This window comes from Siniperca chuatsi, linkage group LG5, assembly GCF_020085105.1.
Source record: "Siniperca chuatsi isolate FFG_IHB_CAS linkage group LG5, ASM2008510v1, whole genome shotgun sequence".
Classification (NCBI taxonomy): Eukaryota; Metazoa; Chordata; class Actinopteri; order Centrarchiformes; family Sinipercidae; genus Siniperca; species Siniperca chuatsi.
The window spans coordinates 26,471,047-26,497,849 of NC_058046.1; the positions used below are offsets into that span (position 1 = coordinate 26,471,047).

At 37.8% G+C, this 26,803-nt stretch overlaps 3 protein-coding genes across 7 annotated transcripts; 1 reads left to right on the forward strand and 2 right to left on the reverse strand.

Moving 5' to 3' along the window:
• Positions 1–4,245: 4,245 nt before the first annotated feature.
• Positions 4,246–6,744, forward strand: LOC122875812 (zinc finger protein 239-like). The gene is made up of 2 exons (XM_044195358.1): positions 4,246–4,543; positions 4,703–6,744. Exons 1-2 carry the CDS (start codon positions 4,372–4,374, stop codon positions 5,665–5,667), a joined length of 1,137 nt encoding a protein of 378 aa, XP_044051293.1. The 5' UTR covers positions 4,246–4,371; the 3' UTR covers positions 5,668–6,744.
• A 5,043-nt stretch (positions 6,745–11,787) lies between these two features.
• On the reverse strand, positions 11,788–16,881 carry LOC122876213 (zinc finger protein 91-like). Its single transcript, XM_044196250.1, has 4 exons — positions 16,583–16,881; positions 15,022–15,773; positions 13,713–13,896; positions 11,788–12,770 (listed from the first exon to the last, which is right to left on the reverse strand). Exons 1-4 carry the CDS (start codon positions 16,758–16,760, stop codon positions 11,788–11,790), a joined length of 2,097 nt encoding a protein of 698 aa, XP_044052185.1. The 5' UTR covers positions 16,761–16,881.
• A 739-nt stretch (positions 16,882–17,620) lies between these two features.
• Positions 17,621–24,287, reverse strand: LOC122875797 (zinc finger protein 664-like). Of its 5 annotated transcripts, XM_044195324.1 has the most exons (4): positions 23,959–24,274; positions 23,292–23,807; positions 20,637–21,119; positions 17,621–18,085 (listed from the first exon to the last, which is right to left on the reverse strand). In XM_044195324.1, the coding sequence occupies exons 1-4, from the start codon at positions 24,128–24,130 to the stop codon at positions 18,018–18,020; spliced, it is 1,239 nt and encodes a 412-aa protein (XP_044051259.1). In that variant the 5' UTR covers positions 24,131–24,274; the 3' UTR covers positions 17,621–18,017. The 5 variants fall into 5 exon arrangements, with proteins under 5 accessions (XP_044051259.1, XP_044051257.1, XP_044051258.1 ...); XM_044195322.1 differs by lacking the exon at positions 17,621–18,085 and having other exon boundaries at positions 18,787–21,119; positions 23,959–24,287; XM_044195323.1 differs by lacking the exon at positions 17,621–18,085 and having other exon boundaries at positions 18,787–21,119; positions 23,376–23,807; positions 23,959–24,285.
• Between the last annotated feature and the right edge of the window lie 2,516 nt (positions 24,288–26,803).

Here is a 26,803-nt window from a genome sequence, read left to right on the forward strand (position 1 = left end):
CTGTTAAGTTCCGACAGTGGAAGTGCGATCTTTTTGTTCCGCTTCCAACTGATGGCATTTTATTCAAACGTCTGTGTTTATTAGGCCTATCTTTTCTACTACTTTTAACTGACAGACATGTTTATTTGTTACTTCGCAGGTATTGGTTTTGCACAAACAAAAAATATGCAGTGGTGGAACAAATATTCAGGTATTCAGATTATTTAAGTAGAGAGTGTAAATCACGATGCATTCAAATTGTTAGTTAAGTAAAATTACAAAAGTATTATTAGCAAAATGTATTTAAAGTATGAAAGTTAAATGAATCATTATGCAGACGGCCATATAAGTGCCATATAAATATATTTGATTTTAATTACTGATGCCATAACGTGTAACATTTGTATGTAGCAGCTGTTGACATATATGAAAAATGTGCTCTCAATTGTGAAAGTGAATCTTTATTTTGTATTGTAACATATGCAAACTTCATGAGTTAATGCAGGTACTGTGTAACAGCCAATGAGATGTGCTGGGACTGACGTGCTATGGGATGGGAATATGACAATGAAGATTTTCCCTTGCCAGTTCCAGTCACAGCAAAACTGATGTCCCACTGTGATTTTATTCATTCGCAGTTATTTTCGGCGTAGCATTGGGTGTCCACGCCAGAATCGCTTATCAATTCATCTCTTCTAACAGGTTGATGCTCAGGAACAGTGAAAACTAAAAATAGCATCACTTTTGTAAGCAGTATTGTAATACTTCACCACCTTTTACCCCAAAACGTTTAAATGACAGTTTAAATTGTAGTTATAATAGGTACTTTTCAGGTTAAGATGAAAAAAGATGAGATTATAAAATAAGATACAACTCCTTAACACAAATTGCAGGGCTAGATGGTAATAGGGTGTTGGTATGTGGGGACTTAAATACACATAGCACGGAAGGAATAAGAACAGATACAAATGGTGAGATAATTGAAGAACTGCTAGAATAAAAGAGCATGGTTTGTTTAAATGATGGGAGAGGGACTAGATTAGATGTGCACACAGGGAACACTGTAGCACTAGAAACATTGCGTATTATCACAAAAAAATAAGAAACAAGTGGAAATATTGGGGAAATGGATATTTAGCAGTGCAAAATGGGAAATGTTTAAATATATATGTGAGATAGAAATGGATAAAATAGACATGAAGATATGGAGGAGATTGCTAAAAAATTTAAAACAACATTACTAGAAGTTGCTAATCAGTCAAGTTCTAAAAGTAAAAGGAAAATGAAGAGAAAGGCATTTCCTTGGTGGACAGATGAGTTTGGTAAAGTAGTGAAAGAAAGGAATAAAGGTCTCAGGATATTAAGAAGAACCCATCATTTTCAGAATTTAATTTAATATAAGCAAGCACAAGCAAAGGTTATAAAAGGCAAAGCTGGCAGACTTTTTGTAATAAAATTGGTAGATCAACACTTGTGGGAGATGTTTGAACACGATTAGGAGCATGAGAGGGAACAGAACGGAATGGGAGTATCCAGTACTGAAGATGGGGGAGGAAGCAGCAGTGTCTGACGAAGAGAAGGCAGAGATGATAGTGAAGGCACTTATTCAAATCCATACTTCTTATAACTTGATGGAGGAGGGCAACAGAGGAAGGGCAATGACAAGATCAGCTGATCCGGGAATGCTTGAGAGAAGGGATGATATTAACAGTGCAATGGATGCTCAGTTTACTATGGAAGAAATAAAGAGGGCAACAGCAAGATCTGGACTAACATCTCCTGGGAAGGCTATCTGATCTGCTATGTAATATAAAGCATTTAGGTGTTTCAGCATCTATGAAGCTGCTAGGTTTTTTTAATAAAGAATGGGAAGTGGGAAAGTTGCCAACTGGCTGGAACAAAGCAGTGATTATTCCTATCAGGAAACCAGGGAAGGACCCATCAGATCCACTGAACCATAGGCCTATAGCACTGATGTCACATATAGGAAGGATAATGGAAAGAATGATTACAGAAAGATTAGCATTTTACATGGAAAGCAGAGGAATTTTATCACCTCATCAGAGTGGATTTAGGAGGGGTAGAGGAACCATGGACCCGGTTATGTGTTTGGAAACAGAGATTAGGAAAGCACAAGTTGATAAAGAATTTGTAATGGCAGTTTTTTTTTTACATAGAAAAGGCATATGATATGGTTTGGAAGGAGGGATTAATGATCAAATTAAATATGGTAGGAATAGCAGGTAGAACATACAATTGGATTAAAGACTTTTTATTTGATAGATTTATACAAGTCAGAATTGGGACAGCTTCATCAGGAAGATATATGATAGATAATGGTACTCCTCAGGGCAGTGTCATTAGCCCAATACTCGTTTCCATTATGATAAATTCTGTTATTTCTCCGGTTCAGGGCAATATTGTTTGCTGATGACGGAGCCTTGTGGAAAAGGTTAAAGAACATTAATCATATTATGGGAAAAATACAAGAGATTGTTAATGTGGTTGAAAAATAGTCATATTCTTGCTGATTCAAGTTTTCAATTGAAAAAAACAAAATAGTAATGTTCACTATAAAGAGAGGTGTTGATACACAGATAAAGATGTATGGGCAAAGAATAGAACGAGTGAAAATCTTTAGATTTTTGGATGTGTGGTTTGACGCGAAGTTAACATGGAATGAGCATATTAGTAAGTTAAACACTAAGTGTTAAAAGATATTGAATGTGATGAGATGTGTAACAGGGTCAGAATGGAGAACGAGCAGATCTGCAGTAAAAAAAAAGTATTTAGCACTGATTAGATCAGTGTTAAACTATGGGTGTATTGTTTATGGGTCGGCAGCAAAAAGCTCATTAAAGAAGTTGGAGGTGGTGCAAGCTCAAGCTTTGAGACTTTGTTGTGGTGCTTTCAAAACAACTCCTGTGTCTGCACCTCAGCTGAAGATGGGTAAAATGTCGCTGCATATTAGACAGTTAATTATGAACTACTGGGTAAATCTTCAAGGGCATTCTGAAGATAGACATCCAACAACAAAGGTACTTCTCCCATGTTGGGAGAGAGAAAAGACCAAATAGGAGTGTTTGCATGGAGCTGAGACATTAAGTTAGAAAATATATATCCCTACAGCACTGTTAACAACGGTAATTGGCAAATGCAACAGCACTACAGTGGATAGGAGTTACAAATAAAAAAGGTTATTCTTTGTACAGATTTCTGTTCTGCATTGATGTCATTGCAGTCATTTACATCTCACAGTAGGCAGGATATAGTTAATGAGATATAAGAAACCCTGTACAGATTTAAAAATATGAACATTTTGATAAGATGTATGTGGATACCAGCTCACAGAGGGATTAAGGGCAATGAAATTGTAGCTGTAGCAAAATAGGCTCTGAAGCATGATGAGATCATGGGCATTTCACTCAGTAAATCTGAAGCAAAAGGAATAATCAAAAGAAACATCATTAAAGAGTGGCAGCACAGCTGAGATACAGGAAACACAGGACTACACCTTCATGCAGTACAGCTAGAAGTGGGCACAGTGAGGACAGCTCAAAGGAGCACCAAAGAGGAGAATATCTTAACAAGGATGAGAGTAGGACATACCAGACTTAATAAAACACTGCACTTAATAAACAAATATTCCTCAGGATTATGTGAGCACTGTCAAATAGAGGAATCAGTGGAGCATGTAATTCTTCAAAAAAAAAAAAAGTACTCTTGAGAACGAGAAACATAAAAGAGGGAAATCAGGAAGCTTGGAGTGGAAGAACAGTCTAAACAGTGTATTTGACATTGAGTTAGGGAGGCTATTCCATCATTTGAAAGAAACTGTGCGGATCAAAAGAATTTAGTGATCAGTGTGTATATATATATATGATTTTTTTTATTGTTTGTTTGTTTGTTTGTTTGATTAAGGGGATGGATAACTCCCACACTCCAACATAGTAGGTGGCGCTAATGCACCTTAACGCTGAAGAAGGAGGCTGTCGGAACAGTGTGACATCCAGCAGAAGTAAACAACACAATTACTAGTAGCGTTAGCTGCATGTATGCATTGAATTATCCCTGAATCCCTGAAACGTCCAGATTTTTGCTCAGTTTTATGGTTATAGTAGTTTAGAAAAGTACCAAATTCCGTTGTGGAAAGAAGCAAGGTAGATGTACATCCTTGCTACTGACAATAAACACAGAAGTCTGAACAAAATGCCAGTATATGAAAGCGGAACATAAAGCTCCCGCATTTCCACTGTCGGAACTTAACAGTGTGACATCCAGCGGAAGTAAACAACACAAGCGCTAGTAGCGTTAGCTGCATGTAGTGAATTAGCTGGAAGACGATATTGTAGTCGTAAGGTAGCTAATTATTTAATTTGCAATTAAGCAACAATGTCTTCAGTCGAGTATTTGAGAGAGTTTGTCAACGAGCGACAAACTGCTGCTGCTGAAGAAATATTCGGAGTTTTTAAAAAAACTATCGTCGAGTACGAGGAAGAGATCGATCGTCAGCGTAGACTGCTGGATATCTTTTGGAAACCTGAAATAAAGTTAAACAGGATAGGTGTGTAAAACTTCATTATTTTAATAACACAAAGCAGATCGATTTATATATAATCCAATTTGTTTAAATATATACTGTAACTAATTTGCTCGCATGTCTGCAATTTTATAGTTTACCATCACAGTAGTATCCTATTCCTTTTGTTCTCTGTCCCTCCAGAGCTCCCACAGCAACATGTCTGTAAGGAGGAGGAGGTTCTGGCTGACCAGCAGCTCTGTATTCAGGAGAGGAACTCCAGTCTGGACCAAGAGGACCCAGAGCCTCCACAGATTAAAGAGGAACAGGAGGAACTCTGCACCAGTCAGGAGGGAGAGCAGCTTGTACTGAAGCAGGAGGCTGATGCCTTTATGTTGACTCCTACTGATGAGGAAAGTGACCACAGTGAACCAGAACCAAACAGGGACCAGCAGCTCCTCTCTCACAACTTTCATGTAACTGAGAGCCAAGATCAGAAAGGAGGGAAGAATGGAGACAGTAACAATGTATACAACTCTACCATGTCAAAGATTCACCATAATACTCACACGGGTAAAAAGTCTTCCAAATGTGACACATGTGGAAAAGATTTTAAGTATAAGTCAAGTTTGCAGAGACACCTGAGAATCCACACAGGTGAGAAGCCATATTCTTGCACGACATGTGGGAAAGATTTCAAAAATAGTGGTGACCTGAAAGTCCACTTGAGAAACCACACAGGTGAGAAGCCGTACCTTTGCAAGATCTGCGGGAAAAGATTCAGTGTAATGGCAAAATTGAAAAGGCATATGATAATCCACACAGGTGAGAAGCCATGTTCTTGCAAAACATGTGGGAAGGATTTCAGAGATAGTGATCACCTGAAAGTCCACTTGAGAACCCACACAGGTGAGAAGCCGTACCTTTGCAAGATCTGCGGGAAAAGATTCAGTGAAATGTCAAAATTAAAAAGGCACATAAGAATCCACACAGGTGAGAAGCCATATTCTTGCGAAACATGTGGGAGAGCTTTCAGGCACACTGGTGCCTTGACAGTCCACATGAGAACCCACACTGGTGAGAAGCCGTACCTTTGCAAGATCTGTGGGAAAAGATACTCAAATACATCAAATTTGTCAGGGCATATGAGATCGCATACAGGCAAATAGCCTGGTATTTACAAAATATGAAATATTTTCACATACTTGAAAAACAGCCGAGGATCAATATACACAGGAGAAACCATCGAGCTGAAACTCCTGTGGAGACGTGTTCACCTGCTGAATGAAATACACTTTTGCAACAGCTACATCTCTGTAATTTCAATGCAATTCAATTCAATTTTATTTATATAGCGCCAATTCTTAACAGAAGTTATCTCATTGCGCTTTTCCTATAGAGCAGGAATAGAGCGTACTCTTTATAGTATTAATTACAGAGACCCAACAAATCCCACCATGAGGAAGCATTTGGCGACAGTGGCAAGGAAAAACTTCCTTTTAAGAGGGCAGAAACCTTGGACAGAACCAGACTCAGTGGGGGGCGGCCATCCGCCGCTGCCGTGTTAGGTTTTGAGAGAGAGAGAAAGAGGTTTAATGTAATGTAATGTTCAATGTAATTTAATGTATACAATTTCCCATTGATATGAGGTCACAATATTTTAGTGTAATAAAGTAATACATTGTCAACAATGCCATCAAGTTTTGTTGAACTTACCTAACCTTTATATGACTATCACTTATATTTAGTTAGCCACATTATTTCTTTGAAACAATCATAATCTCCCAAATCTTTGAAAAATATTTGTTGCACAGTGAGTTCATAGTTCCTACAAATGTTTGACCTGTTAAAAGAATATTCTTTTCCCCATTTTTATACACTACCTCATTTATATGAGTGGATTGTGAACTCTCTGATGTTGCAGCTGATAAACCTTTTGTCTAGTAATGTTGGGTCATTTATGTTGTCCTTCCAAATAGTTTTTTCGTTTTTGTCTGCAATATGTCATTTAATTTTATATTTTTGTGTATTTTGTGATTGCGTCAACTTGATATAATTTTTGTTGTTTTGGGATTTAGGGGTGACACACAAATCCAAATTTCTGTTGATGTTCTATATGGTGCTGTCAAAGAATCAGCCTAGCAGTAGTAATGAATACAATGATCAGTGTCCAAAGGAACGTGGGCAACGATATGCTGCTTTGTTTGATCTTGTATTTATTCTAACAATAAAGTTTTGTAAGGTGATGATGTGAGAATACCAGATTAATACGGAAGTCTAAAGCTATAAGAAAATTCTGTTCATCAAGGCTGCAGATGGGTGAGACTGACATCAAATGTTAAATTAAGAATAGTTAAATTATAACATGCAAGAGGTATTTTAATGTTGCAGCTCACCGGCAGCAGGTTTAAGGGACAGTTTACCCCAAAACCAAAAATATATATTTTTCCTCTTACCTGTAGTGCTATTTATCCATCTTGTGTATTTATTCAAACAATAAAGGTAATACTGTAAGAATATCATATTCATACTGTAGTCTAAAGCTATAAGCACATTCTGTTCATCAGTATAGTTCAAATAGAATAGAAAAGTTATTTTCAGTGTTAAATTATAACATGCAAGAGTTGTTTTAATGTTGCTGCTCACCGGCAGCAAGTTAAAGGGACAGTTCACCCCAAAATCGAAATGTCTGACTTTTTTGAATATAATGGGATTATATGACTTGGCTTGTGGTGCTCAAAGTGCCAAAAAAATACATTTGAAAAACTCAATAGCAATGTCTCTTTCCATAAATCATGACCCGGTTACTCAAGGCACAAATCTGTGGATTTTCTTAGTAACTGGGTCATGATTTCTGGAAAGAGTCCCTAATATTTTGTCTGATGCTAATAAGTGTGCAGCTGACAGAAACTTATTGAAGACTCAGTAAACAGTTGGTTAATGGCAGCTCTGGTATCAATTCAGAACCTGTTTTTGTGAGATGGTACTATTGTCACCACTAAATTTTGTACTCTGTTGCAAGATTTCAGTTTTGCAGACCAACCTCTCTGATAAGACAAGCTGATGTCTGAGTAAATCTACTGACTAAATTTAATGAAATTAATTCTCACGAACAATTCGAGTTGTAAGAGTGGCCTACAAACTTTCTCTCTGAAATCAAGAGGAAAACAAAAAAATGGCACAACAATATCATGCACATGCTGAATAAGACAGCTATTTTCAGAATCAGAATTACTTTATTGATCCCCGAAGGGAAACTCTTTGTTACAGCAGCTCGTCTTTACGTCAGTGCACACAGGAGAAAGTACTAGCAAAAAATATAATACAATACACTATAAAAACAGGTCAGAAATTAAATTAATTATCAGGTGGGTATAAGTATAAGATAAAATAAGTGTGAAGTACCAAGTGGGTTTACTGGTTGATGATGATAATACAGTATAATAATACAATGTAATAATATAAGTAATAAGTAGTGGTGTATGTACTGTCGAGTTAAGTGTAGCTTATTGAGATTATTAAGATATTGCACAGCAGTAATGGAGGTATAAAGACGACGAGACAGAGCTACGGCAACGGGCAGCATGCGGGCTGGCGCATGCGCACTTTGACTATACTATAATAAAACAAAGAAGGTTAGCTCCATGGTATAACCCGCAAATGAAAGCAAACATCGCAAAAACTTGTGCTAGTGCATTCCACCAATTTGTAAGAATCTCGTTTAGCCTGGCAAGATAGTCTTAAAACATATAGTAAAGCCCTCCACAATGCCAGAGCAACCTACTACTCATCATTAATAGAGGAAAATAACAACCCCAGGTTTCTTTTCAGCACTGTAGTCAGGATGACAGAGAATGACAGGTCTATTGAGCCATGTATTCCTATAGCCCTCAGTAGTAACAACTTCATGAGCTTCTTTAATAGTAAAATTTTAACTATTAGAGAAAAAATTAATCATGTCCTGCCCTCAACCAGTACCGATTTATCTTCAAACATAGGAACCTTATAAACAGCTGTAAAACCTTTAGACTGCTTTGCTCCGACCACCTGTTTTTATTAACAGACTATGTACCACAGTCCTTGAGAAAGCAGTCGCCAATCAGTTGTGTGACTTTCTAAATAATAGTTTACTTTAGGATTTTCAGTCAGGATTTAGAGTGCATCATAGCACAGAGACAGCACTGGTGAAAATTACAAATGACCTTTTAATCGGACAATAGACTTGTCTCTGTACTTATTAGATCTTAGTGATGCATTTGACATCATTGACCATCACATCCTATTACAGAGACTAGAACATTTAATTGGCATTAAAGGAACTGCATTAAGCTGGTTTAAACCCTATCAGATCAATCAAAGTTTGTACACGTTAACAGTGAGTCCTCCGTGCATACCAAAGTTAGTCATGGAGTTCCACAAGGTTCTGTGCTTGGACCAATTCTATTCACCTTATATATGCTTCCTTTAGGCAATATTATTAGGAAACACTCCATAAACTTTCATTGTTATGCGGATGATACCCAATTATATCTATCGATCAAGCCAGATGAAACTAACCAGTTAGCTAAACTTGAAGCATGCCTTAAGGACATAAAAACCTGGATGACCTGCAATTTTCTGATGTTAAACTCTGACAAAACTGAAGTTATTGTACTTGGTCCCAAACACCTCCGAGACACATTATTTAAAGATATAGTTACTCTAGATGGCATTGCCCTGGCCTCCAGCAGCACCGTAAGGAACCTTTGAGTTATCTTTGATCAGGATTTATCCTTTAACTCCCACATGAAACAAACTTCAAGGACTGCCTTTTTTCAACTACGTAACATTGCAAAAAACAGGCACATCCTGTCTCAAAATGACGGCGAAAAATTTGTGCATGCATTTGTTACTTCTAGGCTCGACTACTGCAATTCCTTACTATCTGGCTGCTATAACAAGTCCCTTAAGACTCTCCAGTTGATCCAGAATGCTGCAGCATGTGCACTTACAAGAAACAGGAAAAGAGATCATATCTCTCCAATATTAGCTTCTCTGCACTGGCTCCCCGTAAAATCCAGAATAGGATTTAAAATCCTTCTCCTCACCTACAAAGCTCTTAATGGTCTGGCACCATCATATCATAAAGATCTCATAATACCATATTATCCGACTAGAACACTGCGCTCCCAGGATGTAGGGTTACTTGTGGTTCCTAGAGTCTCCAAAAGTAGAATGGGAGCCAGAGCCTTCAGTTATCAAGCTCCTCTCCTGTGGAATCAGATCCCAGTTTGGGTTCGGGAGGCAGACACCATCTCCACATTTAAGATTAGGCTTAAGACTTTCCTCTTTGATAAAGCTTATAGTTAGGGCTGGCTTGGGTGAGTCCTGAAACATCCCTTAATTATGCTGCTATAGGCCTAGACTGCCAGGAGATGTCCCATTATCCACTGAGCTCCTCTCTCCTCCTCTCCATCTGTATGCATTTTAATCCCATTAATGCATGTTACTAACTTGACACTTCCCGTACTTTTGTGCTATCTCGTCTCTCTCCTTCTGTTGCTTTCAGCAGGTATTTCTGCCACCAGAGCTGCCCAAGTTTTCTGCCTCTTAAAGGAAGTTTTTCCTTGCCACTGTGGACAAGTGCTTGCTCTTGGTGGAATTTGTTGGGTCTCTGTAGTTGTGGGCCACCTGCTGCTCCTATGTTCCTGCACAACAACTGCTACTACAATTGTTACTATTAGTTGTATTACTATTATCATTATTATTCCTATTATTATTACTTTATTAATATTAGTATTACCACTGCCATTACATTATTATTATTTTAGGGTTCTAGGTGGAATTTGCGTTGTGCTCCCCCCCCTTTCTGCCTCTTAAAGGAAGTTTTTCCTTGCCACTGTCGCCAAGTGCTTGCTCATGGTGGCATTTGTTGGGTCTCTGTAAATAATATTATAAAGAGTACAGTCTAGACCTGCTCTATAGGAAAAGTGCAATGAGATCACTTCTGTTATGAATTGGCGCTTTATAGAAATAAAATGTTTATTGAATTGAATATAAAGTTATGCAAAACGGGATACCTGAACATGAAGCAGTGGCTGTATTCTTCTGCACTTACTTTTGTGTGGCTCATGCTGAATGCGAATATCTTTTAAGTTTGTACTGTAAACAAATACAATATTCCATAAGATAAACGTACAAAGTACTTCCAAAAAAACTCTTTCCATGAGAACAGGCATAAATAAATGAGCTAAACATTGACTGAGAAGATGAGTAATGTAATTCAATGGATTGAAGTTTAACTGTTAAACCATACAGATTATAAACAGGCTTGTTTGGAGTGTGTAAATTTATAACCCTGACTTTAGTCTGACAGGCACATATGGTGTGATGTATCAGGGACACTGGAATGTAAGTCATTCAATATAATAATCAACATTTAGTCCATTTTATTCCTTTAAACAGCTACGGGAAATCACAATAAAGAAATTGGCAAGAATCTACTCTTGAGAAGACATAAGATTGGATAACTGCATGTGAGGAAACCTTGATATGAGCTGCAATGTGATGTTGTGAACAAACTTAAATAAAAGCGATTGTTCACACATTTGTATATTGCTGGGGATTCCCTCAGAGCAAAGACTGAAGAGGGGACATTAAAACACTCACACATGAGATCGACCAATGGATAGAGAGAGTAAAATATTTAATGTAATGTATGGTCATATCTGGACAATTACACAAAAGTAATCTGATCCTTTGAGGGGAAAATACCCACACAAGTAGAATATAACAAGTAATGCAGCAGTAGAAAATAAAATAAACAGAAGGCAACAGACTGATAGACTGTAGAGGTAGGTGTAGGTAAGAAAAGGTTTACAATGTCAGCCTCATGTTCCTCAAAGCTGCATGCTGTAGACCTAAACACCTGTCAACACTGATGAATACAGTAAAAGAAAGCAAGTTAACGGTCACTTGTTAGATGCCCTGTTTAATGTTGAGTGGGCAATGTCAGTCAACTGGGCTGCAACTAATGATTATCTTCATTACTAATTTATGACTTAGTTTTTTGATGAATTGATTACTTTTTTGCTATATAAAATGTCCACAAATAGTGAAACATTTTCATCAAAAAAGGTCACAGCGCCTCTACCCTGTGTCATTTTTACCTACAAATTTTGAATCTTACTAACTCAGACCTAAAAGCTTTTCTGTAACGCTTCCACTATGACAAGTTTGAGTCGAATTCCAACAGTCTAATCTTATTTTGTGCAAGTTTTGAACTCTTTGACTATTTCTCAAAAGAAACTTCAGGTCTGTTGTTTCTCCGGTGCATGGATCCTCCTGTGTAATCTCAGTCCTGTGTTATGCGCAAAATTCCTCCCACAAATGTTGCATTTATACGGCTTTTCCCCCGTATGGACTCTGGTGTGTATTTTCAACGTTGTGCTGACAGCAAACCTTTTCCCACACCAAATACAGTTATAAGGTTTCTCCCCTGTATGCACTCGGACGTGACTGGTGAGAGATGAGTGGTAAGAAAACTCTTTCCCGCAGTGAACGCAGCTGTACGGTTTCTCCCCTGTGTGAGTTCGGTTGTGCCTCCTCAGGTCTGCGCCGCGGCTGAAACTTTTCCCGCAGGTGATGCAAGTGTGTGGCTTCTCACCTGTGTGAGTTTTCATATGGTTGACACAGTTTGACTGACAGTTGAATTCCTTTCCACAAACTCTACATCTGAAGGGCTTTACCCCTGTGTGAGTCATCATGTGTTTCCTCAGCAGAGCCTTCTGGGTGAACCCTTTCCCACAAGTGTCACATTTGAAACGCTTTTCACCAGTGTGGGTCCTTATGTGAATTTTTAACTTATAAAAATCATGAAACTCCTCAGTGCAAAAGGGACATTTAAATTGTTTGTTCTCTGCTTTCTGATCAGTATGAGAAAGGTGGTTGTCACTGTTTGGTCCTGATACACCCAAGCCCTCTCTGTCAGATTCAGATTTAATTACTATAACTGAGATGTTGGTCAGCGGCAGTGGATCCAAAAGCAGAGAGCAAAGAGTCTGATCTTCACTGTGATCACTTCCCTCACAAGTAGGCCTTAACTTAAACAAATCAGTCTCCTGCTTCAGTACAAGCTGCTCTCCCTCCTGACTGGTGCAGAGTTCCTCCTGTTCCTCTTTAATCTGTGGAGGCTCTGGGTCCTCATGGTCCAGACTGGAGTTCCTCTCCTGAATACGGAGCTGCTGGACAGCCAGAACCTCCTCCTCCGTACAGACATGTTGCTGTGGGAGCTCTGGAGGGACAGAGAACAAAAGGAGCATGATACTACTGTGATGGAGAAGAAAAAATGCAGAGATGTGAGCAAATCAAAGCTGCTGGTCAGCGAGAACCTCCTCATTACAGACAGATGACTGTGAGATCTCTGAAGTAAAGGACAGGAGAAGCACTCTTGGTAGTTACGTTAAAGCAGCACCTATGTAAAGCTATGAATCCTCCAGTGGTGGAAGGCATACTCAGATCCATTACATATGTAAATGGAGCAAACCAAAAAAAAAGTTAAAATAAGAATTCAGACGTATTATTGGGAAACTATACCTCAAATATCAAAAGTAAATGTGCTCATAATGCAGAATGGCCCATTTCTTAGTGTATATATATATATATATATATATATATATATATATATATATATATATATATATATATTTATATATATTATTGGATTAAAAATGTTGATGCATTAATATGTAAGCATCATTTTAATGTTGTAGCCATTTGAGGTGGAATGACTTTAATACTACTGTGTAATCTATAATATCATTATTTAATGTGTTCATCATATGTTTTGCATGAAAAATGTGAATCTGCAAAATAACTAGTAACTGTGGCTGTGAAATAAATGTAGTGGAGTAACAAGTACAATGATTCTCTCTGAAATGTATAAGGATAAAGTTGCATAAAATAGAAATAGTTAAGTAGCCTACAACAGTGTACTTAAGTACAGCACTTAAGCATTTAGTTACTTTCCATCACTGTAATCCTTGTTATCATATGAGCAGTGAAACACATGAGTAAATGGAACAGGATACAGCAGTCAAAATTAATACAGTGAAAAATACTTTTTTATTAAATGTAGAAAGTAATTATTTCTAGTATCGTTAGGATCAACTAAATAAGAATATAAATTAATCCCCAATGTAATTAATTCGTGAAAGGAGAGTGTAATATTACAAACCTGCCCTGTGTAGTTTTAGCTCTGGCTTTAAAACGATATCTAGCAACTTGCGCTGACGATTGATTTCTTCCTCGTATACTACGATAGTTTTTTCAAAGACTCCTAATATTTCTTCCGTAGCAGCAGTTAGTCGCTCGTTGACAAACTTTCTGAAATAATGGACCGAAGACATTTTGAGCGAATTAGTTTACCATAAGATACTCTACAGGGCTAAACCATTTGATATGTATTAGCTAAACACAAAAAAAGGAGCCAGCTATAAACAGCTGAAGTCCGCTCTGCTGTAATTATACGTGTACTTCCGCCGGACTTAATATGATGTTACTCCTATTTAAAGGGGATGCGCTTTCTGCTGAAGTTGGTGGTTTCATCTATTGCAAAATGTTAATGTACTGATAACAAGTCAATAAATACGAAGTCCAAATAAGCGTGTAAAACCAAAACGGCAGAGAAAATACGAAAGCTACGAGAGAATTTTCCCTCCACAAATACACAAACAAATATTCACGGAAAAAGTAGACCAGCTACAAACAACAAAGCTAAAGAATATTTAACTCAAAAAACTAACATAAATACTGCATCACTCCATTTTTTTCTTTTAAAACGCTCCACAAGCGGAGCCATAGACAGGATTTTAGCAATACTGATGTCAGGAATCCCCTTTACACACAGCCTACAACCCTCAGCAAAACCACAAAGGTGTCTAGTTTTCTTTAATCATTGGATAATCGTGGATTTGTTATATTTTACTTTTTTAATAGACTGTTTAATTATACTTTGACAGTCTAAATGGTGTTTCAAAGCCTTATCCACAGTGCCAGGAATAAAATCAACTTTGTCGACCTAAAAGTAGTCAAACCATACTGAGTTTAAAAATACCAAAATCAACTTATAAAATAACCCTTGACGTGCAAGCTGTAAACCTTTTTTCTTTATTTTATCTTATACAACTACATTTTTCTAAATATTGTATATTAGACTGGTTGTCAAGTGCCGTCTGGTGGATCATTATATTAGTACATCTATTTCATAAGACATTTGTCTGTACACTTAGTGATTGTTTGCCAGTGTAATTCAAGCTATATTGCAGGTACAGATTTTAAAAGGACACCCAGGGTTTATTCATCTCTAAATACTAGTAGAAAAAGGAAATAACATATGTAGATTTTACAACATGTGAATTTTCAAGCCCTTGATATCAGGTGATACCCCCATTATGTACTACCACAACATTTAGTTTAAAAAAAAAAAGAAATAAAGAAAGTAACCTACGGCATTTCATTGTGGCTTTCAAGAACATCTTTCACACAGTGACAGTCTTAACATGTCGACTATTTCCGACTTTAGTATGTAGGGCCATGTGCTTCTTCAGGTTTGAACAGGTGGTGAAAGCTCTTTCACAAGTCTTGCATTTATACGGCTTTTCACCCGTGTGGATTCTGTAGTGGACTTTCAACGTTGTGCTGACATTAAATCTTTTCCCACACACACGACATTCATAAGGCTTCTCCCCTGTGTGCACTCGGAGATGCCTCGAAACAGATGAGCTGAAAGCAAACTCCTTCTCACAGTACGTGCAACGGTAAGGCTTCTCACCTGTGTGAATTTTCACGTGCAATTTCAAGTCTGCACTAATTTTGAAACCTTTCCCACAAATGGTGCACATGTACTGCTTCGTGCCCGTTCTAACATGCTGGCCGTGGTCACTGTTTGGTTCTGTGACTACACAGTGTTTTGTGTCAAAATCAGATTGCATCCATTCATCTGAAATGTTGGACTGAGGTTCTTTCTCTGCTGCACTCGGAGTTTGATCAGTATCCAAAAATAGAGGCTGATCTTCACTTTGGTCACTTCTGTCATAAGTAGGACTGAACTTCAAGGCATCAGTCTCCTGCTGAAGTGCAAACTGGCCTTCCTCCTGACGGGTGCAGAGTTCCTCCTGTTCCTCTTTAATCTGTGGAGGCTCTGGGTCCTCTTGGTCCAGACTGGTGCTCCTCTCCTGGTCATACTGTTGTAGGTCAAGAAGAACCCCCTCCTTACAGATTGACGGCTGTGGGAGACCTGAAGGGAAGGACAAAGGAAGCAGTGTAAGGATCTTCATGCGTCCACAACTTTTTACCAATCCCGAAGTAGACCCACGACAATGGCATCCATAAAGAATATGGCTCAACGTATTGTCTAGTATTGTGTTGAAAAAGCACAAGATTAGTGAGATAGCCAACTTTTAGAGTGTTTTTTTCAATTTCTCTCGCCATTATGTAACATGTATTCTGTAGTATATTGAATGGCCTGTGTGTGCTAAGACAAATTAGCTAAAGGGTTCAGTTTTCTCCGACCAACGGTCTAAAACCTAAGAGATATTTTATCTACAATGATAAGCAAAAAAATACAGCAAATTCCACATTTTAGGAGCTGAAACCAGGAAAAGATTGGCTTAAGCAATTGAATCACTTGTCAAATGTTGACAGGTACATTTCTGTCAATCGACTGATCATTTCAGCACTACTGAAATACACCTAAGCTGATACCACAGGCACATTTGGACTGAGTTTGCACCAGGTATTCATGAAGCCATGCTAATGTTTGTTTACAAAAAGAAAATAAAGAGCCTGTTACAACAAATCGAGCTACGTATTATCTCACCTGATTTCGTTGTTGATGGTCGGAATTAGTTTGTTTTGACAGGCTAATGCAGGTAAGTTAGCTTGTTAGCTAGGGTCCTTGTTACTATGAGAAACCTAAACGCTATGGTCTTACTTCTGTTCTGACCCTGCTGATACTATTCGTACTTTCAAGTAGAATACATTGAATAACAACATAAAAAGAAATGTCTGATCCAACGTTTCATCAAGCAGTTTAATTTTACACACCGATCTTTTGTAGTTCTATCTCGGGCTTCAGGACGATATCCAACAGTCTGCCCTGACGAATGATCTCATCCTCGTATACTGATAAAGTTTTTTCAAAGACTCCAAATATTTCTTCAGCAGCAGCAGTCAGTCGCTCGTTGACGAACTTTTTCAAACAATGAACTGAAGACATTTCCATTGTATAACAGAAAAAAACTTAACAGAAGGCGGCGTCAAAAATTAGCTAAACAACAACACTGACCTCCGCTCCTCGTTTGTCTATAATGTTTAACTTCCGTCGGACTCAATATAATGTTACTCCGATTAAAGAAAGGGTTCCGCTACACTCGTACAGTCTATGGCTACGCTTTAACGTTATACTGCTGCCATCCATCTCCTGGACATAATTGGCTATTGTACAGTATAGCTACTGTATGTACCAAATACGTCCTAGGCAGGATTTAAATATGTTGTGTGTCCACACTGTGAAATTACAAAATAAGCAGAGGTCTACTCAAAAAAGTCATGCATTTTGTGCTGTGGTTGTACACTATTGTCCTACAATTCAGAAAGGTAGTGTTAAGTGAAAGGTACTGTCTCACCACAGCTCCAGAAAGACCTCAGGAAACTAAACTAACTAATGAAAATGTTCCCCTCCAAACATCTTTTAAGACATAAATTATTTTGAATGATAATTTGTGTCCGATATGGATTTTTTTTTTTTTTTTTAAAGTTCAATTACCTAAATAAATCTCCTTCCAGAAGCCAGAATCTATGAATATGGAAACATGTTTCATTTCAAAGATGTAACTGTCCATTCTCACGTGTCCTGCAGGTTTCAAGTTTCCACATCACATTTGGGTAAGCTGCATATTGGAACATGATTGGTTTCCAAACTAGTTGTGATGAAAGAGAAACTTTCCTCCTTCAGCGGATGGATGTGAAAGCAGCCTTCTAGTATCAATCTCTGCACATACATCATTCTGCACTGTGAGGGTCAAACATCCAAGTGAAGTAACAATAAATCAAATCAATTTTTGAGTGAAGGGGGACTTCAAATATTTGGAAAACCATTTTGCTTTTATTTGTGAAGTTTAATTGGTAGTGGCATTCTAAAGTTGCAGTTTAACTGTCATCTGACAGCAGACATATTGTATCATTTCCTATAAAAATGCAAGGTATGTTGATTTCCTCTTGTATACTGACAGCTAAAAATACATTAGTACACAGTTTATACTGTCCACAATTAGTATGTATTTCTGCACTTAATGGACTGTACTTATACATTGTCTTCCACAAAACCTGTATGCGTAAGGCAGTTTCCCTGTGTGAGTTTTCGTGTGTCTTTTAAAACTGATCTTATGCTTGAACTCTTTAATGCAAGTGTCATTTCAAAGGTTTTTTATCATTGTAGGTTTTCTTTTGAGAATTTAACGCTGCCAAGGAATAATACACTTTACTGCAACTGCTGCACTTGAAACAACTGCTCTTTGTACTTCTGCCCATGCTTGCCTCCTTTCTGATCTTGGCTCTCAGCTGCATGAGAGTTGTGAGAGAGGAGCTGCTGGTCCCTGTTTGGTTCTAGTTCACTGTGGTCACTTTCCTCATCAGTAAAATCTGATTGTAGTATACAGGTTTTTTATGCCTTCGATACTTTCGACACTATAACTGATATCGTATTGTTTTAAACACGTGGTATTGAAAAAGTATCTAAGTATCAATACTTTTGACAACCTTAATTCACATGCACTAAAAATGTTATTTGAGGAAAAGTATGTCAGTATTATTGGCAAAACATATTTGAAGTATTTAAAGCCATATAATTATATATTTTATTTTAATTACTGATGCCATAAGATGTAACATTTGTATGTAGCATCTAGTCGAGGTGGAGCTCAGTTTGACCGATTTTACAGATAGGTTAACAACGCATCTGATTTTATAAGCTCATTAAAGTTCATTTTTCTTTTAACTTAATCCTGCAAAGTAACTATTTTAAATATAGTTGCCATCTAAATATTTTGGGGTAAAACTTAAAATATTGTCTTCTGAGAGGTGGTTAAGAACTACAATACTGCTTACATGTTAACAACTGTTTCATTATAAAAGTGATGCTATTTTCAGTTTTTAGTCTTGTTTCCTGACCATCAAACTGTATCTACATCAGCCTGTCAGTGTTTTTAACTGATTGCACACTAGAACTACTGACAAAAACCACAAGAAGCTGAAAAATGACCATTTATGGCATTTGGCAAATGCTCTTATCCACACGACAATCGATAATCCACATCACACCATAAGTTTAACAGCCGCTACTGTGAAAAAAATATTCCCAATATATAGAAGACTGTGATTGTTCTGAGAAATGGTGTTTCAAATTTAGTGTATGAAAACACAAAGACGCACCTATTGCAACACTGTGGGGTTATACATACTGTATTTTCACTGAACTTAAACCACTTGCACGTTTTTTTTTTTTTTTTGAGTGTACGGCTTCTCGCCTGCATGGGTCCGACTACACCTGAAACCACTGTCCTGCAGTGATACAGCTTTTCACCTGTGTGAGTTCTCATGTGCCCTTTCAAGTTACTGCTAGATCTGAAGTGTTTCCCACGTTTTCCAAAAATATGGCTTCTCACCTGTGTGGATGCTCTGGTGTCTCTGCGATTTTGACTTGTACTTAACAGCTTTCCCATGTGTCACATTTTAAAGACTTTTTACCTTTGTGAATATTACAGTCAATCTTTAACATGGTAGTTATATACATCGTTGGTGTGACTATTGATTTTGTGAGGACTTTTCTGTGTTTTGGATCTGTGTTTCTAAGTGATACAGAGTCTCCATGCCATTCCTTAAAATTAATTGACATTAACCAGCAACTATTTTGATAATCAATTAATCTTTTAAGTAATTTATCAAGAAATGGAAAAATGTTGATTTTATTCTGTTGGTCAGACACATAAGTGAGGTAGTGTATAAAAATAGCAAAAAGAAGGCACGTTCATGTTTAACAGGACTTCTTACATGGTAATATGTGTAGGAGGCTTCATATAGAACTATGAAACAAACATTTTGAGTCCTTGTTGAACTTTAAACTAAATTGATTCTGAGATGTATCATAAACATAAACATTTGGCAAAACAAACGGCCATCGAGATCACACCTTTAACAGCCACTACTGCGCACTCACTGTGAAACTAACAGTTTTCCTCCATTTGGGAGATTACGATTATTTCAAAGAAATACTGTTGCAGAAATATAACTAATAGTCATATGAAGGTGAACCTTACACTAAGAAAGTGACATCTCATCTTATGGAAAACACTTTACATTCAGTTACAGAGATGTAGCTGTTGCAAAAGTGTATTTTATTCAGCAGGTGAACACGTCTCCACAGGAGCTTCAGCTCGATGGTTTCTCCTGTGTATTTTGATCTTCAGGTGTTTTTTCAAGTATGTGATTTGAGCAAAAACTTTTCTCACAAGTGTTGCAGTTATGTGGCTCCTCACTTCTGTGAGATCTTGTGTGTTTTGACCACAAACCACTAGAATGAATCGTCTCCCAAATATTTTGCAAATACAAGGCTACTTCCCTGTATGCGATCTTCTGTGCTTTGCTAAATGAGACGCGTCAAAGTATCGTTTACCGCAGATTGTGCAAAGATATGGCTTCTCGCCTGTGTGGGCTCTTCTCATGTGGATTGTCAAGTCACCATTACGGCTGAAATCTTTCCCACATGTTTTGCAAGTATATGGCTTCTCACCTGTGTGGATTCTCATGTGGACCAACAAGCCACTATTAAATCTGAAACCTTTCCCACACATTTTGCAAGAATATGGCTTCTCACCTGTATAGATTCTTATATGAGTTTTCAATGCTGATGTCTCTATGAATAGTTTCCCACAGGTGCTGCAAAAATATGGCTTTTCGCCTGTGTGGATGTTCAGGTATCTGTGCAATTTTGACTTATAATTAAAAGCTTTCCCACAATTGTCACATTTGAAAGACTTTTCACCTGTGTGAGTATTACAGTGAATCTTTAACATTGTAGGGTTGCATCCATTGTTCGTGTGATGATTGCTTTTGCGAAGTCTTTTCTTTAGTTCTGGTTCTGCATCTCTAGTTGATCCTGAGTCTCCATGCTTGCCTCCTTTCTGATCTTGGCTCTCAGCTACATGAGAGTTGTGAGAGACGAGCTGCTGGTCCCTGTTTGGTTCTGATACTTCAGAATTTTCAAGATCAGATTTGTTTTTTAGCCAAGTGATACACAGGCTAGCTGGAAGCTCTGTCTCTGCTGCACTCTGATTTTTGTCAGGATCCAAAAACATAGACTGACTGTGGTCACTTTCCTCATCAGTAGGAGTCAACATAAAGGCATCAGTCTCCTGCTTCAGTACAAGCTGCTCTCCCTCCTGACTGGTGCAGAGTTCCTCCTGTTCCTCTTTAATCTGTGGAGGCTCTGGGTCCTCTTGGTCCAGACTGGAGTTCCTCTCCTGAATACAGAGCTGCTGGTCAGCCAGAACCTCCTCCTCCGTATAGACATGTTGCTGTGGGAGCTCTGGAGGGACAGAGAACAAAAGGAGCATGATACTACTGTGATGGTGAAGAAAAATTGCAGACATGAGCAATTTAGTAACAAGTAACGTTATTTACTTAAACAATTTGGATTATATATAAATCGATTCCTCTGTTATTAAAATAGTATTAAGTTTTACACACCTATCCTGTGTAACTTTATTTCGGGTTTCCAAAAGATATCCAGCAGTCTGCGCTGACGATCGATCTCTTCCTCGTACTCGAAGATAGTTTTTTTAAAAACTCCGAATATTTCTTCAGCAGCAGCAATTAGTCGCTCGTTGACAAACTCTCTCAAACACTCAACTGAAGACATTGTTGCTTAATTGCAAATGAAATAATTCTCTGCGCTGCGACTACAATATCGTCTTCCAGCTAATTCACTACATACATGCAACTAACGCTACTAGCGGTTGTATTGTTTACTTCCGCTGGATGTCACACTGTTAAGTTCCGACAGTGGAAGTGCGGGAGCTTTATGTTCCGCTTCCAACTGAAGGCATTTTATTCAAAACTTGTTTGTGCGTGTGTTTAATATCAGTACCAAGGATGTACATCTACCTCGTTGTGGTACTCTTTTCTACGACTTTTTACTGACAGACGTGTTACTTCACAGATAATGATTTTGCATACAAAAAACAAATAAACTGTGGTGGAATAAGTATGCAGATAGATATACTAGTTTTACTCATAGTGCATTCAAAATGTTAGTTAAGTAAAATAGCCTATTATTAGAAAAATACAGTATATTTCATGTAAGAAACGTTAAATTAACCTTTGTGCATAATGGCCTCTGTCAGTGCCACATACTTATATAATATTTTATCTTAATTACTGATAACAATATGTAATATGTAGCAGCTAGTCAAGGTGGAACTCAGTTTTCCCATTTTACATCCCATTGGATTAGGTCAATATATGTTTATTTCTTAAAACTTAACCTGCAAAGTAACTATGGCTGTCATATAAATGTTTTGGGATAAAAGGTGGTGAAGAATACTGCTTACATGTTAACAATTGTTTTATTACAAAAGTGACACTATTTTCAGTTTTTAGTTATGTTTCCTGTATCTGTCTTTTTAACTGATGGCACAAAAGAACTACTGACAAAAACCACAAAACTCTGGTCTTTTGAAAATGACCATTTATGACATTTGGCAAATGCTCTTATCCACACGACAATCGGTCATCCAAATCACACCATTATTTTAACAGCCACTACTGTGCACTTACTGTGAAACTAACATTTTTCCTCAATGTGGGAGATTAGGGTTGTTTCAAAGATATACTGTTCCTAACAGAAATACCTAATACAGCCATATGAAGGTGAACTTTACACTAAGAAAGTGACATCTCATCTTATGGAAAACATTTTACATTCAGTTACAGAGATGTGTATATTGATCCTCAGGTGTTTTTTCAAGTATGTGATTTAAGTAAAACTTTTCCCACAAGGGTTGCAATTATGTGGCTCCTCACTTCTGTGAGTTCTTCCTGTGTTTTGTCCACAAACCACTTGAACTGAATCGTCTCAAAGATATTTTACATATCCAAGGCTACTTGGATGTATGTGATTTTATACGCTCTGTCAAATGAGACGCATCATTGAATCTTTTCCTGCAGATGTTTCAAAGGTACAGCTTCTCACCTGTGTGGGCTCTTCTCATGTGGATTGTCTGGCACTGTTAAATCTGAAAACTCTCCCATGTTTTGCAAGAATCTGGCTTCTCATCTGTGTGGATTCTCATGTGAGTTTTCAGTGCAGACGTGTCATTGAATCTTTTACTACAAGTCTTGCAATAGTATGGTTTCTCATTAGTGTGGGCTCTTCTCATGTGGACCACCAAGCCACCACCACATCTGAAAGTTTTCCCACATTTTTTGCAAATATATGGCTTTTCATCTGTATGGATTCGTATATGAGTGTTCAGTGCTGATGTCTGACTGAATCTTTTCCCGCAGATCTTGCAAAGGTACGGCTTCTCACCTGTGTGGACTCTCATGTGGACTTTCAAGACATTGCTAGCTCTGAAACCTTTCCCACATGTTTTGCAAAAATATGGCTTCTCGCCTGTGTGGATTCGCATATGCGTTTTCAGTACTGACATGTAACCAAATCTTTTCCCACAGGTCTTACAAAGGTACGGCTTCTCACCTGTGTGGACGCTCTGGTGTCTCTGCAATTTTGACTTATGCTTAAAACCTTTTCCACATGTGTCACATTTGAAAGAATTTTCACCTGTGTGAGGATTATGGTGAATCTTCAACATGGTTTGGTTGCATCCATTGTTTGTGTGATTTCTGCTTTTGTGATTTATTTTCTTTAGTTCTGGTTCTGCATCTTTAGTTGATCCTGAGTCTCCATGCTTGCCTCCTTTCTGATCTTGGCTCTCAGCTACATGAGAGTTGTGAGAGATGAGCTGCTGGTCCCTGTTTGGTTCTGGTTCACTGTGGTCACTTTCCTCATCAGTAGGAGTCAACATAAAGGCATCAGTCTCCTGCTTCAGTACAAGCTGCTCTCCCTCCTGACTGGTGCAGAGTTCCTCCTGTTCCTCTTTAATCTGTGGAGGCTCTGGGTCCTCTTGGTCCAGACTGGAGTTCCTCTCCTGAATACAGAGCTGCTGGTCAGCCAGAACCTCCTCCTCCGTACAGACATGTTGCTGTGGGAGCTCTGGAGGGACAGAGAACAAAAGGAGTGTGATACTACTGTGATGGTGAAGAAAAACATGCAGACATGAGAGCAATTTAGTACCAGTATTCACTTAAACAATTTTAATTATATATACACAGTTGTGTTATTAAAATAATGAAGTTTTACACACCTATCCTGTGTAACTTTATTTCGGGTTTCCAAAAGATATCCAGCAGTCTGCGCTGACGATCGATCTCTTCCTCGTACTCGACGATAGTTTTTTTAAAAACTCCGAATATTTCTTCAGCAGCAGCAGTTAGTCGCTTGTTGACAAACTCTCTCAAACACTCAACTGAAGACATTGTTGCTTAATTACAAATGAAATCATTCGCTGCGCTGCGACTACAATATCGTCTTCCAGCTAATTCACTACATGCATGCAGCTAACGCTCGCGGTGGTGTTGTTTACTTCCGCTGGATGTCACACTGTTAAGTTCCGACAGTGGAAGTGCGGGAGGGGATAAACTGCCATAGTTAATGTAAAATAAGATGGAGTAAAAATAAGATGAGAATAGAATACGTGCATCTTCACATGAAAATAGACATAGAATGATAACATTGTAATTGTAACATAAAAATGATGAATGCATAACAGGTGGGAAATAAAACCCGCTAAATAACAATAATACAAATAAATGAATAAAAATTAAGTTAAACAGTGGAATACATAAAATCTAGTAACATACAGCATTTTAGAAGAAGTGCAGCAGTGCATAAATGCGAAGCTCTTTGCTTCGCATTTATGCACTGCTAGAGTTTCGTGCCTGATTGAGGAAAGTCATATCCCGTTAAAGGCTAAAGTGAAAAAACTTTTGAGCTTTCTTTTAAAAATATTTAACGAGATGGCGTCCCTGATATATATAGGTAGTGTGTTCCATAGCATCGGCTGTTGCTGGGAACCTCCAATAAACCAGCAGCAGACAATCGCAGTGTTCTTGAAGGCAAGTAGTGAACAAGAGAGTTAGCAATGTAGCTTGGTCCTAGCCCATTAAGGGCTTTGTATGTAATGGAAGGACCTTAAAATGAATTCTAAATGTTACAGGAAGCCAGTTCAGAGCAGCTAAAACTGGACAAATGTGCTGTCTCCTCGTCATTCTGGTTAATAGCCGAGCTGCAGAGTTTTGAATGAGCTTAAGTCTCTGTGTTTTTTTTTTCGGGAGCCAGTAAAAAGTGCATTACAGTAATCGCAGCATTTCATTTTTGATTTATAAATGGTCGTACTTTTTAAGGTGGAAAAATCATGTTTTCGTCACCTAGTTAATGTGGAACTTGAAGCTTAGATCTGAATCTAGGATAACACCAACACTTGTAACCTCAGGCTTAATCCAGGCAGTCAGTTTCCCCAGAAATTTAAACAGTATTTAGCTTTTTGTTTAAGGGCCGACTAGTAGGATTTCAGTTTTGTCCTCATTTAACTTTAAGAAATTATTGCTCATCCATTTATGTATTGCCAAAAGACTGGTAGTAATGGAGTTTATAGCTGCAGCATCATTTGGTTCAGCAGAGATGTACAGGCGCGTGTCATCCGCATAACTATGGAAACATACATTGTACTCTCTAATGATGTCACCAAGTGGCAGTATGTATCATTAGAATAGTAATAGACCAAGGCACCTCCCTTGTGCAACCCCAAAACAGATGTCATATTTCTCAGACACATGATCTCCAAGACTGACATAAAACTTCCTCCCTTTGATGTATGTTTTCCAACTTTTCAAGACGATTAAGATATCATGGTCAATCGTATCAAACATAGGTCTAAGAGGACAAGAATTGAGACCTTATTTTCATCAGAACTTAGTCTGAGGTTGCTGATTATGTTAGTAACAGCAGTTTCAGTGCCTTGGTATGTTCAAAAGCCTGATTGAAATTCCTCCTGGATATTATTTTCTTTAACAAAGGAGTTTATTTGCACTGAAACTATCTTTTCATGTATCTTACTAATGAACTGGATATCGGCCTATAGCTGGTGAGTGCATTACCAGTGTAGGTTGGGATTCTTTAGTAAGGGTTTTATAATAGCTGTTTTGAAGGCATCTGGGTAGAAATGTATTCATAATCATCAGGATATGACTAGAAACACCATCAAACACCCGCTTAAAAAATGCTGTAGGTACACGGTCAATACATGAGGTGGAGGAGTTACACTCAGTGACAGATTTGTAAAGCTCAGTTAATGTAATACAGGTGAATTTTCCATCTGTTTTACAGGGTGTGCTGAGGTCATCTGTGTTTACATCAGCAGCAGTACTGACTCTAATTGAAGTTATTTTGTTATGAAAAAACAATGCAAGTTCTTCACAATTTGAAGCAGAGAACTGCGGATGGGTGGGAGCAGTGTGGAGGTCTCCCATCCAAGTACTAGCCAAGCATACACCTGCTTAGTTTCAAGCATTTAGCAGAAACAGGGTATATGTTGGTACGGCTGTGTATGGCCTGCTTATGTTTTGAGGGATAATATATATTTATTTAGACTTCTTTGGGTGTCGTTAAAATGAAAAGTGGTGACAGTTGGCCCTCAAAATGGTGATTTACAGTGTAATAGTGTGTTAAAACCAACAATTATGCTTTTAGATATGATTGTTTTGTTATTTTTTTACTGTATAATTACTGTATTATGACTATTATTTCAATGAATTAGGATAATTTTACTAATCGTTATTGATACTATTTACTTACTTACTATTTGCCTGTTATTCTGATTGTTATTAGTTATTAGTATGATATTGATAACATGGCTGAAAAATAATGTTTAATACTGCTATGGTACCATAGTAGTGTTAGTAATTGCAGTTTTATGGGTAGGCCTACTCATTGAAAGTGTGATCCCTAAAATGGAGGAAGACGGGACAACACTGCATCTCCCAACTCTGTTTGCAGGTTGCCCCCTGAATACTTCTTTCACCACTTCTATATCTGTATAGTCTATATCTGTCTATGTATCTGCGAAGTAACAAAAAACACGTCTGTCAGTT